Source organism: Bufo bufo, chromosome 4 (assembly GCF_905171765.1).
Source record: "Bufo bufo chromosome 4, aBufBuf1.1, whole genome shotgun sequence".
Lineage (NCBI taxonomy): Eukaryota > Metazoa > Chordata > Amphibia > Anura > Bufonidae > Bufo > Bufo bufo.
Window position 1 is genome coordinate 301266410 of NC_053392.1, and position 13767 is coordinate 301280176.

The 13767-nt window shown below is 43.8% G+C and overlaps 1 protein-coding gene across 5 annotated transcripts in view; it reads right to left on the minus strand.

The window, feature by feature from the left end:
- SNX14 (sorting nexin 14) overlaps nt 1–12975 on the minus strand; it is an 82033-nt gene extending 69058 nt beyond the window's left edge. For 3 of the 5 annotated variants that reach the window (XM_040428726.1, XM_040428728.1, XM_040428724.1), the window contains exons 1-9: nt 12791–12975; nt 11745–11865; nt 8880–8956; nt 8725–8803; nt 7926–7969; nt 6825–6912; nt 3128–3212; nt 1671–1827; nt 311–386 (exon numbers count right to left, since the gene is read on the minus strand). In XM_040428726.1, coding sequence (XP_040284660.1) covers nt 311–386; nt 1671–1827; nt 3128–3212; nt 6825–6912; nt 7926–7969; nt 8725–8803; nt 8880–8956; nt 11745–11865; nt 12791–12927 — 864 coding nt within the window. In that variant the 5' untranslated portion in view covers nt 12928–12975. The remainder of the gene's footprint in view (nt 1–310; nt 387–1670; nt 1828–3127; nt 3213–6824; nt 6913–7925; nt 7970–8724; nt 8804–8879; nt 8957–11744; nt 11866–12790) is intronic. The other 2 variants (XM_040428727.1, XM_040428725.1) reach the window with 1 other exon arrangement.
- Between the last annotated feature and the right edge of the window lie 792 nt (nt 12976–13767).

A 13767-nucleotide genomic window follows, 5' to 3' on the forward strand; every position in this document is an offset into this window, starting at 1 on the left:
ATATTTCCTACAATTAAACATTTTTGAGCACTATACGTCTGGCTTCAGTTTTGATGCAGTTTTTTTTTTAGCCAAGCACAAGAGTGAATATAAAAAAAAAGTGAAGAAAAATGTCCTTAGTTTATACTTTTTCAGGAGGCAGCATATGCAAACTAAGACTATCCAGAAGAGTGTGTCCTTACTTACACGTCCCACATACTATGATACTCGCATTTACTAGTCAGTGGAAGTGGAGCAGCACTGAACAATTCTAGCATGTCAGCATATACTGTATTATACACCTACAAGGTTAGAAATCATTGAAACCTACTGGATCAGCCAAGAAGTCCATTGAGGGGAGCAATAACGAACCAGAAAGAATCTCTCTCAGAAGCAATGTCAGAGGCCTGAAAAAATGAACATACAAAATACAAATACATAAATGTGTTTTCAGCAATGGACACATCTTCAAAATTATTATACTCTCATTAAAAGAAGTTTAAATGTGTTGTCTGATATCTATATGCCCTATTAGGAGTCTTAGAAGAGCCAAGAGAGTAAAGTCTCATTCACACGTCTGTGTCCATGCTCAAATACATGAAAAGGTGGTCAGTGATGCCTCTGTGAAGTTGTCCGTGTGTCATCCGTGTTTTATGGACACTGTGCAGCTGAAAATGTAATTTTCAAAGCATCTCTTCCTAATGATCCGTGAATCACGGATGAAACACATATGGCATCAGTGGTTTTCATGGACCGATAGACTATATTGGGTGTGATGGATCTGTGGACACGGACAAAAGAGCATGCTTCCGTGCTAAAACGCAGATGTGTGAATACACACATTAAAATGAATGGGTTCCGTGTAGAACATGTATGGGACACGTCTATGGAACACAGACGAGTGAATGAGACTTAAGAGCAGCTTCATCCTGATGAACTGGTCCATCCATGCTTTACTTTCAAATGAATGGCTGTCGTGCAATATTAAATTATCTTTGCAGCAGATGGTTGACTACACATACAGTGGCAGCCTTACATGGCCATAATATCAGATAGTTGGGGGTCTCAAGAGCACAGACCCTTAGAGAAACCACTGGTTTTAGAGATGGCTGTCCTTAAAGGAGTTCTGCACTTTGTTTAAAGTGATGATCTATCCTTTGGATAGATCATCAGCATCTGATCGGCGGGGGTCCGACACCCGGGACCCGATCAGCTGTTTGAGAAGGCAGCGGCGCTCCAGCAGCGCCGCGTCCTTCTCACTGTTTACCGCAGGCCCAGTGACGTCACAACTAGTATCACTGGGCGGGGCTAAGCTCTGTTCACTTGAATGGAGCTTAGCCGCGCCCAGGCCAGCGATACTAGTCGTGACGTCACTGGGCCTGCGGTAAACAGTGAGAAGGCCGCGGCGCTGCTGGAGCACCACTGCCTTCTCAAACAGCTGATCGACAGGGGTCCCGAGTGTCGGACCACCGCCGATCAGAAGCTGATGATCTATCCCGAGGATAGATCATCAGTGTAAACAAACTGCAGAACCCCTTTAAGGATTGTTTTTACTAGACTATTGAATTGACAATGAAAATGACTAAACGTTTGCAACACAGATTCTGGAAGCTCTGATCCTTGATCACAATAAACTGAAAATGCAAGGTTGTCAAGTAGTATAAAACTGAAAAGCAAAATGTGCAATTCACCTGCTATCTGTTGCTTTTGGTGGTAGAATAAATGGAAATAGAAGTTCAGTGAGTTTTCGGAGGTAGCAAAGTTCATCTCTGCGACTTCTCAATGCAACATGAAGATCAGGTCCATACTCCTCTAGTGCGGCTAGCTGGAGATACTCAGAGTTTTTTACTAAATGGAAATAAATAATGCCATAAAAAATAATAATAATAATAATAAGAGAATATATATTTGATTTCAACCAATAGTTTCACTGACAGGTAACTATACAGAATGGTCACCACTGTCCTTCTCCACACTGCAGTGGTCAAAGGCACAGCCTAGACGAGGTTCACATTACCGTTTGAAATTCTTGTATCCTGTCCCAGCAGAAAAACCGAAATAGCCAAATCAGGCATATGCCGGAGACCAATCACTGATAATGAGGGTTTCTGGCAAGAGTAGCGGCATTCTGCTGGACAAAATACAGCTGCATTCAGTGGTATTTTGTCAGGGAGAATGCAGGTATTTATGTCGGAAACCCAGTGGGCCCTATTGTAGTAAATGGGCTCCGCTGGACACCGGTAGTGTCCGGCATGTGCCAGATCCGGTAACTCTGGTATTCTATGCTACAACATAATACAATGATGTCAACGTAGTCTTACTATATATTACCACTAACAATAATGGTGTGTATAACAAGTAATAATAATCTTGCAGTAGATGTTACCATAAGTACAGCTCAAGACTCATCAATGTATTCTAGACTTATTCACACAGCGCAGTATTAAAGAAAAAGTCACTTATGCCCTTTACTTAAAGAGGTTGTCTAATCTGAGACATTAACTGCAGATCAATAGGACATGTCATAAATTTCAATTTTAAAAAAGGTGCTGGTCCCACCCCTGGGACTCACTTCTATCTCCAGAATGGAGTCCCACTGTGAACAGAGAGCATACCACACATGGTCGTCGTCTTCTCCGGAACATCCAAAAATAGCTGAGCAAGTGTGAACTCCCATAGTGATGAACTGAGCGGTGGCCATGGAGGCCCAGCTCACTCCGTTGGGCCACTGTTCTAGGACCTGCTCTTATCAGACATTTATGGCATATCCTATTGATATGCTACAAATGCCAGTTTAAATGATACCTAATTACCTATTAATTATCTAGAAAATTATGTTCAAAAAGTTAATAAATGCTATCGGGGGGGTTCTGTACAAACCCTTTAGGGAACAATTTTCTAAAATGCACCTGTTCCGATTCGGTCTCCTGGCACTAATCTAGGACTTGCTCTACAAAATCCAAAAGCCAGCTCCACAGCAAGTCCCAAAATCGGTGCAGAGAGTTGCATTATGTCCCAGTTGGTGCCTACAGATTTTTAAACATTTTGATGTGTATATAACATGTCCTAATCAATACGGTATAAGAAAATAGAGGCCGAGACTGCTGGGAACATGTGGAAAAGTGAAAAGCAAGAAGGCTCACGTTACCTTTCTGTCTGGCTTTTGAAATGATTTCAATATGTTTCATAGCAGCTTTCAATAGTTTCCTTGTTATAATAGATGGAATATCCACCTATAAATGAAAAACCATAAATAATACAATCTGCAGTCTTAGCCCGAGCTGCGTTCATTCAAGCAGAGTAAGACCATGGTCGGGCTCAGGCAGTACACAGGCACGGCCACTACACAGTAGATTTAGCCTTCTGCTCTGTCCACTGTTAGGTTTCAGGTGCTGCCAGCTTCCGCGCAGAGTGGGTCAATGGGGGTGCTGGGAGTCACACCTCCACCAATCTAATACTGATGACCTATCCAGAGGATAGGTCATTGATATCTAAAAGGTGGACAACCTCGTTAAATGGACTTTCCAGCACTTTAATCCAATCCTCAGGGCAGGCCATCAATATCAGATCAGCAGGGGACAGTCACTCCGTACCTCCACCAAGCTGTTCCAAAAAAATAGCTCCATCCATTGTGGCACTACAAAGTTCTATCCAACCGCCTCAGTCCACTACACAATGGACGGAGCGGTGCCAGAGTCATAGCAGAACAGCTAATCAGTGGGGGTGTTGGCCCCCTGTCAATCAGGCAGTGATACCCCGTCAAAATGAAAGTGCTGGACTACCCATTTAAGGCTAAAATTAAAGCACCAACTATATTTATTTAAAACATAAATTCATCATTTGCAATTGAAAAATGACATTTTGGGATGTTTTTTTTTCAATATTAAAGTGACAGTTAGGTCCCTTTCACAAGGCGAGTTTTCCGCGCGGGTGCAATGCGTGACGTGAACGCATTGCACCCGCACTGAATCCTGACCCATTCATTTCAATGGGGCTGTGTACATGAGCGATATTTTTCACGCAACACTTGTGTGTTGAGTGAAAATCGCAGCATGTTCTATATGCTGCGTTTTTCACACAAAGCAGGCCCCATAGAAGTGAATGAGCCTGCATGAAAATCGCATTGCTCCTGCAAGCAAGTGTCGATACAATACGATTTTCACGGATGTTTGCTAAGGAGATAATGTTAATAAATAGGGATGAGCCCCAGGACCCTATTAAAGTCCATTTACTTTATTATTTTCCATTATAACATGGTTATAATGGAAAATAATTGCATTCTTTAATACAGAATGCGAAGTAAAATGTCCGTTGAGGGTTAAAAAAAGTGGATGAGGTGAGTAATTTTTTCATTATTTTTTAACCCTCAATGGACATTTTACTTCGCATTCTGTATTAATGAATGCTATTATTTTCCATTATAACCATGTTATAATGGAAAATAATAAAATCTACAGAACACCGAACCCAAACCTGAACTTCATTGAAGAAGTCCGGGTTCGGGTCTGGGTACCAACATTCAGTTTTTTATCACGCGCGTGCAAAACGCATTAAAACGCTTTGCACTCTCGCTGGAAAAAACTGAACACCACAACTGCAGACAAATTGCGTGCGAACCCGCCCGCAACGCATCCGGACTGAATCCGGCACGCTCGTCTGCAAGGGGCCTTAAAGGTTTAAGGGGCATTCTGGTTGCATCAAATAAATATTAGTATAATGAAGGTCTCCACTTGCTATCACCCAACAGGAACTTACATTGTTTAATTCTACTGAATAAAATTCTGGTCATCTGATGGATGAACAGCTACACTGTCCTTTTTAGTTGAAAAGTTATGATACACCTATATATCGACCCAATTCTGTGGCTTGTTATGAAAACTGCAATACCAAGTTTAGACAGTTTTTTTATGCTTTATTATGTTTGCATTGTGAGCACTGCTGTTGATGTAGCTTTATGAGGACTGGTTTTTAACAAGACGAGTTGTAACTTTTTGGGGGAACATAGGACTGAAAGATTAACTTTTATTCCTTTTTTGCGAGATAGAAATAAACAAAATCACCAAAATCTGCCATTTGTTACTTTATATATTTTGTATCTTTTTTATTGTTTTATCGTGTGGGATATATAGATTAATTCTGTAGTACAGGTTGTTATGCTTGTGGCCTATCGCAGTGTATTTTACTGTACTTATCAGTTTCACACTGACAGGCAGCCAATGAATTAGGCCTCATGCACACAAACTTTTTTTTTTGCGGTCCGCCAAACGGATTACCGTTGTTCCGTGATCTGTGACCGTTTTTACTTCCGTGGGTCTTCCTTGATTTTTGGAGGATCCACGGACATGAAAAGTGAAAAGAATAACTAAGTCAAGTTTGCATTGAAAATGATAGGAAAAACGGACACGGATGACTATCTTGTGTGCATCCGTGATTTTTCACGGACCCATTGACTTGAATGGGTCCGTGAAAAAAATAGGACAGGTCATATTTTTTTCACGGACTGGAAAAAACGGGTCACGGACGCGGAAGCCAAACGGTGCATTTTCAGATTTTTCCACGGACCCATTGAAAGTCAATAAGTCCGCGGAAAAAAAAAACGGAAAACGGAACAACGGCCGCGGATGCACACAACGGTTGTGTGCATGAGGCCTTAGGCCATGAAGGGAAACAGAGTCAGAGCCAGAGTACCAGATTCCAGAAGTGTGCTCCAGTGACTCCGACCACGCTCCAGCCCAACGCTCAATAGTTATGCACAGTCCCATAAATGGACTTCGGGTACTTTCACACTTGCGTTATTCTTTTCCGGCGTTGAGTTCCGTCCTAGGGGCTCTATACCGGAAAAGAGCTGATCAGTTTTATCCTAATGCATTCTGAATGGAGAGAAATCCGTTCAGGATGCATCAGGATGTCTTCAGTTCAGTCATTTTGCCTGATCAGGATGGAGATAATACTGCAGCATGCTACGGTTTTATCTCCGTCCAAAAAGACAGAACACTTGCCGGAATGCCGAATCCGGCATTAATTTACATTGAAGAGAATTAGTGCCGGATCCATCATTAAGTGTTCCGGCAAATGTTCCGGCATGCGCAGACCAAAAAAAAATGCAAAACAAATTTATACCGGATCCGTTTTTACAGATGACACCGGAGAGATGGATCCCGCATGTCAATGCATTTGTCAGACAAATCCGCATCCAGAACTGTCTGACAAATGCCATCAGTTTGCATACGGTTTGCCGGAACTGCCTGCCGGAATCCTCTCCCGCAAGTGTAAAAGTACCTTAACAAGTCAACTTTTTACATCAATGCCAATCTCGTTTTTTGATTTTTAATGGCTCCTGGTGCTGGATCACATTTGCATTGTGAAGCCAAAAAGGCCATGCCTGAGATACAGTAAATGTACAAGGCAGACCGGGGTGCCTTTGCATAGATGCTGAGCCACCTCCATCAGGTTGAGTTCACATCTACATCACAGACTCCGCCAAAAATGGCAGACAAAATAGTGCAACATGCAGCAATGTTTTGCCTGGTAAAATAATAGATCACCTTAGAGTCAATGGGGTCCAAAGGACACTGCTGAGACGGATCAGTTTTTCACTTCCAGTCCATTTTTAAGCTGCTATGATGGAACAGAAGAACAGAATGCCCCATGGAGATGTGAACACCTTAGATGTTGGGGTCACTATTGACCATGGCGTCTAAATGAGGTCAATGCTCAGTTATCTCCATTCCTACTCTGTACATTTATGACACTATCAATCCTTCCATCATGGTAAAAAACAGCTTCAGTGTGCCAAGAGGTTAAACATATAAAATGACACACATAGAAATAAATCACGTGATCACCTTCTGTATCCTTCGCACAAGAACTGATGCAAAGAATCTCAATGTCAACCTCAGTTCATCCACGGAAGATTCATCTTCTGTTATGTCACTGCCATGAGTTAGAACAGGTAAGGTCAATACTGTGAACTGCAATAAAATCTTTCACATATGGAAAAAATAATGTTAGAAAGGAGTGACCGAGACCACCCTCCATTTCTGTGCTCCAAGCAGTTATAATGGCACCTATCAAATAGCCGTTATAGAAGCACCTTGCTGGCTGGTTTTAAGAAGGGCATCTAACAGATGGCTACATGGGCACCTGGTCACTGCACACCCACAGACCAGCTCATGGAATACTCTGATCAGGAACTGCCAGGGAATAGTTGGGTATAAAGGGAAAAAATTATTGCGTGTTCTGAGAGCACCGTTTTGTGCATAAATGTTGCCATCAGTGTTGGTTTTACTATAATGTGGAGCAAACAACACAACCCATGAACGTGAACATCTGTGATTATCAACCCTTAAAGGGAACCGGTCATCAACATTATTCTGACCTCACTGAGGATAACATGAAATAGTGACAGAAATGCTGATGTCAGCGGTGTGTCACTCATGAGCTAAAAGGAAGTGGTCGCTGAGAACCAGCATCATAATCATTGCAGCCCAGGCCTTGAAAAGAGTCAAACCTACCTGAGAAGAGTCATGGTTATTATAATCTCCTGCTCTCTCTCCCATCTGCTGATGGTTGTCAGTTCTCTCCTAGAAAGAAAGGGAGAAAACTAGGTAGAAGACGGTCAGTCATCAGCAGGTGGGCAGGAGAGCAGATGATCATGAATAACCAGGACTCTTCTCAGGTGGTCAGGACTCTTTTCCAGGCCCAGTCTGCAATGATTGTGATGTTGGTTCTCAGCAACCACTTACTTTTAACTTTTAAATGACAGACCGCTGAAATCAACTCACCTGTCTCTACTTTATACTGCTGTTAGTATGGGCAGCATGAAGTTGATGACAGGTTCCCTTTAAAACTAAGCAGATCATGTATGTACCAGTTGGAGGTCTCATTTATAAATTAAGCAAGCCCCAGTTTCCTCAATGATACGATAATTGGGTATATTCACCTACCGATACCAGGGGTAAACAAAGTTTTCCAGCACGAGTTCAAAAACCTAGGAAGAAAAGCAATGGATGATAAACCTAGACACAGTCATGACCACATAACCTCAAGTCCTGGAGAACAAGACGACTTTATCCTTGCGACAATAAGATCACAATGTTGCACTCCTATATTACAACTAATCAGTTCGCCTCATCAAGTTCTACACCACCAAGGGGGTGTTCTTAATGTTTGACTGGCAGAGCAGGACATCTTGGCGCCTCGAGAGCAGAGGCTCTACTTCCAGAGTAGCAACTGTTACTGCGTCACCACTCGGAAGTGTTGCAGCACTTGCCCAGTTTCTGCTCCAGTAGCGGAAGCACAGCCTCTGTGTTTGCGCCGCTACTCAGAGCAGAGGCGCAGATGCAATAATGTCAGGGACAACCCCCTCGCGGGTGTAGAACTAGGGTTGAGGAGACAAATCAATTCATACAAATCAACTCGCTCATCTCTACAACTAATGATAGCGAATGTGGTGGCACTGCAACCTGCAAGTGGTCAGAAACCCAAACCTGCTGGATTTCAACGTGATCATATTCATTCGTTGTAATTTAGCAGTACGACATCGAGTCGTGGTGTAACCCTAGCCCCACATACATATCTCTGTCATGCACAGTACAAGGTATAACACAGTGTATTAGTTCCACCCAGTGTGACTAAAAGCTAATTAAAAAGATTTTAAAAAATTTCCCTGTTTGGGGCGACCTCAATGCCTTTGTAAGTACTCTCTATATGATATAAGTAAATGTATACAGAAAACAGCAATACCTCAGAGAGTGATGCATCAACTTTGGAAGGAACCTTCAAGTCCAGCCATGGCTGATAGTTCTCCAGCTGCAGAGTTGGTCTGAAATCATGACAGTATTTCCTTGTAGAAAACACACGTACGGTTCAGCTTCATCTCACATCCCTTTCAAACTTACCTATGTCTTTTGCACTTAACTTTACCACACACCGCACAGCTATGGCCTTGTGGGAAGAGCTCTTGTAGTTCTGTCTGCTAGAGAGAAGACATTGACATGCAGTTGGGTGAAGCTTTAATCACATTCAAGATCTACTAGCACAAAAAAGGGAGAGACACTTTACATTTTTGCCCATATGCTATTGGACTACTTCGCCACCTTGAAGTACAAGGTTGAGATCATTTAGAGGGGTTATCCAAATTCAGCAGATGGCATTTATCATGTGGAGAAAGTTATTACAAGCCACTTACTAATGTATTGTGATTGTCCATATTGCTTCCTTGGCTGGCTTCATTCGTTTTTCCATCACTTTATAAACTTCTCATTTCCATGGTTGTAATCCAGCAGTGGTCGCGCTTGCACACTATAGAAAAAAAGTGCTGGATTAGGGCTCATTCACATGACCGCGGTTTGGCTCCGCTTTAGAGCAGCATTTTTTGCGGCTCGGGTGCGGACCCATTCACTTCAATGGGGCTGCAAAAGATGCGGCCAGCACTCAGTGTGCTCCGTTCTGTGGCCCCTGAAAATTATGAGTCATGTCCTATTCTTGTCCGTTTTGCGGACAAGAATAGCCATTTCTATAAAGGGCCGTCCGTTCCGTAATTGCGGAAGGCACACGGGCGGCATCCGTGTTTTGCGGATCCGCAATTTGCGGACCACAAAATACGGCACGTTCATGTGAACAAGCCCTTATGAGCACTATTTCCTACAGCATGCAAGCACGGCCACCGCTGCTGGATCACAGGGCAGTCGTAACCATGGAAACAAGCAGTGTATAATGTGATGGAGAAATGAATCAAGCCAGTAAAGGAGGCAACATGGACAATCATAGTAAGTGCCTTATATTAACTTTCTCTACATGATAAATGTCATTTGCTTAAGTGAGACAACCCCTTTAACATTTCAGTGTTAGGAACTTTCCTGACATACACACCGAACCTGATGCACATGCAAAAGTATCCACAGGATTCATTTATCTGGTGTATACCAAAAGAGTGATTGATATGAGATCAGGAGGAGTCCGACTCCCAGCATCCTGCAGATCAGCTGGGTGGAAGCCACAACGCTGACTGGAGTTCTGGCGAGAGCTGTGGCCTCCTACCAGCTTACCAAACATAGCGCCATCTATTGGATTGTTATTGCAACTCAGTCCCATTCACTTGAATGGGCCTGAGCTGCGCTTGCCCTGCACTGTGCCATGTGACTAATGAACTTGATGGCACATGGCCTAGGAAGAGACCTAAGAGCCCACGGAGAAACGGGTTTTCGTCATACAGCTGATCAGTAGGGGTGCAGGGGGGTCAGATCTCCACTAATATACTAATATGATACTGATGACCTATCCAGAGGATAGGCCATAAATATCAAAATCATAGAGAACCCCTTTAAAAGGTGTTGTCCAATTAAGACAACTCATCCCAAAGGAGCAGCAGCAGACATGAAGACAGTTATCCCCTATCCTGTGGAGAGACAATAAGGCTATTTTCACACTTGCAGCAGAGTGATCCGGCAAGCAGTTCCGTCACCGGAACTGCCTGCCGGATCCGGAAATCTGTATGCAAACGGACAGCATTTGTAGACGGATCCAGATGCGGATCTGTCTTACAAATGCATTGCAAGAACGGATCAGTCTCTCCGTACGTCATCCAGAGAAACGGATCAGTTATATATTTTTTTCAAATTTTTACCGGTCAGCGCATACCGGAAGGACGGATCCGGCATTGCGGTTTTTTTAATGCCGTATCCGTCACTAATACATTTCAATGTATATTAATGCCGAATCCAGCATTCCGGCAACTGAGCCGGAATTTTGGAGGGAGATAATACCGCAGCATGCTGCGGTATGTCCTCCGTCCAAAACGCCGTTCAGTGACTGAACTGAAGACATCCTGATGCATTCTGAACGGATTACTCTCCATTCAGAATGCATTAGGATAAAACTGATCAGTTCTATTCCGGTATAGAGCCCCTAGGACGGAACTCCGCGCCGGAAAAGAAAAACGCAAGTGTGAAAGTACACTAAGATAAAAGAAGATGTTTGTGTACAAATAGAAGCCCAATAAATTGTCAGAACTGCAATGAGCCAGATCTGAGCCTCTCCGCATCAATAGTCCCTTATGGCACATGGTTTTTAAAGGGTTTCTCTCACCAGATTTAACCCTATTAAGCTAGCTGACATTAGCGATGTGCTAATGTCAGCTGACCCTAACTAGCTTATTCCTACTTTTATCTATGCCCCCGTTACACCAGAAATCTAACTTTTATAATATGCTAATTAGCCTCTAGGAGGGGGGGGGGGCGTTGTTCCTGCTCCTAGAGGCTCCGTTCTCCCACCTTTGTCGCCTCCCTCCAAGTCCTGATTGACAGGACCAGGCAGCGCTTGCATCTGTCTGCCAGCCCTGTGCTCTGGTGAAATCTCGCGCCGTTCAGTATTCGGCGCAGTGAGGGAAAGACGCTCGCAGGCTGCCAGGTTCCTCTCACCGCGCCTGCTCCGAGATTTCACCAGAGCACAGGGCTGGCAGACAGATGTGAGCGCTGCCTGGTCCTGTCAATCAGGACTTGGAGGGAGGCGACAAAGGTGGGAGAACGGAGCCTCTAGGAGCAGGAACAATGCCCCCCCCCCCTGCTCCTAGAGGGTAATTAGCATATGATAAAAGTAAGATTTCTGGAGTAACGGGGGCATAGATAAAAGTAGGAATAGGCTAGTTAGGTTTAGCTGACATTAGCACATCGCTAATGTCAGCTAGCTTAATAGGGTTAAATCTGGTGACAGAAACCCTTTAAGAGGAGCTCAAAAGGGCAATACAATGTAATTAAATGCTGTACCTTGGGCTTATGTTTTATATTGAAAAGAATATTCGGAAGGAGTGATTCAGGTTCCAGAGTGCAATATAATGTGACAACTCCAGCAAGGAAAGACCAGAAGATCATAAGAATATGGAGGTATCTGGAAAATGATGAGAACATGGTTAACTTAACATAAAAGTCATACATAATGACCAGCTACTACGGCAAACAAGACTGGTTAAGGGTACTTTCACACTTGCGTCAAAGTTTTCCGGCATGCTGCATTTTTCTCTCCGGCCAAAAATCCTGTACACTTGTCTGAATGTCGGATCCAGCATTTTTTTCCATTGGAATGTATTAGTGCCGGATCCAGCATTAAAATTGCCGCATTGACGGATCCGGTTTGCGCATGTGCAGACCTTTAAAAATGTAAAAATAAATAAATACCGGATCCGTTTTTCCAGATGACACCGGAGAGACTTATCCGGTATTGCAATGCATTTGTGAGATGGATCCGCATCCATCTGCAAATGGTTTCCGTTTGCATAGATTGCCGGATCAGACGACGGAACTGCCTGCCGGAACCCAGCAATGCAAGTGTGAAAGTACCCGAAGAGTGTCTTCAGATAATGACACCAGGTATGTGAAACAGATGTGAAAACAGCCGTGTGAGAGACCCAATTCCTGAGAAAACAAACATTACAGACAAGGATAGGACTGTTCTATGAAGGGCCAGCTGTTCCGTTCCGCAAAATACGGAATGCACACGGTCGTCAGAATACATACGGCTGTGTGCATGAGCCCTTAGTGAGTTATCTGGATGACTGCTAATATATATATATATATATATATATATGTACACATTGAGATAGGGCAGTGATAAATAGATGCTAATGTCTGTAAAGCGCTATATGAATGCATATAATAAATCTCTATATACGATAGCAGTCCCATCCCCAGTGTGATCATCACTGTTCTGTATCACATCCATAGCGTTAGTCCAGATGACAGGCAGCCGCTGCCGGAAAGCGATCCCGTCGTGGAGGGCACCCCTGGGCTGTCATGCGCAGTACAGACCGCGTTACCTGAGGAGCAGGACGGTGGACAGTGAGAGGACGATGAGGATAAAGCACAGCAGCGGGTACTGGCGGCATGTGTCCCGCAGAGCACCAGCCCGCAGCAGCTGCCTCACATTCTGCCACATCTTCCAGGCCGCGGACATGACTGCAGCCTCAGCGGCCGTCTTCCTGGAATGTGACTACACACGTCACTGCCCGAGGCGCCGCCCACTCTGAGACCTGCATCTGACTGGCCGCTGGGTGTGAACGTGCCCGTAGCTGCCTCCGGGGCGTGAAAGAGAGTGCGGTACTGCCATATAGGATGGCGTTAGCTGCTGCGGTTTCTTCTACTTAGGGCTGCACGGCGAGATTTTAATTATTAAACTACAGCTGCAATCTTGTGGACTGCAATCAATCAATCAGGCTACAGTGTCGCCTAGGCCTTACGGTACAGTTACAAGACGAAAAGGTCGCGTGAAATTTTTGGTAATAATAGTCAATGGTGTCGCGCTGTGACTGAGACGCGACAGTTGCAAAAAATTCAAGTTGGATTTTTGTGCGACTGTCGGTCACAGCACGACCCCATTGACTATTATTACCAAAAAGGGGGCGCTAGCCTAACTGTAACACAAGCAGATTGGCATCACTAGATGCCATGGTCACTGCACTAGGGCCTACTGAGACAGCTGATAGAGGGGTCCCAGGTGTCGGACCCTCATCAGTCTGATGATAGGTCATCAAAACTCTTTAACCCCTTCAGGACCGGGCTCATTTTCACCTTAAGGACCAGGCCATTTTTTGAAAATCTGACCAGTGTCACTTTAAGTGGTGATAACTTTAAAACGCTTTGACTTATCCAGGCCGTTCTGAGATTGTTTTTTCGTCACATATTGTACTTCATGACACTGGTAAAATGGAGTCAAAATATTTCATTTTTATTTAGGAAAAAAATACCAAATTTACCAAAAATTTGGAAAAATGTGCAAATTACCAAGTTTAAATTT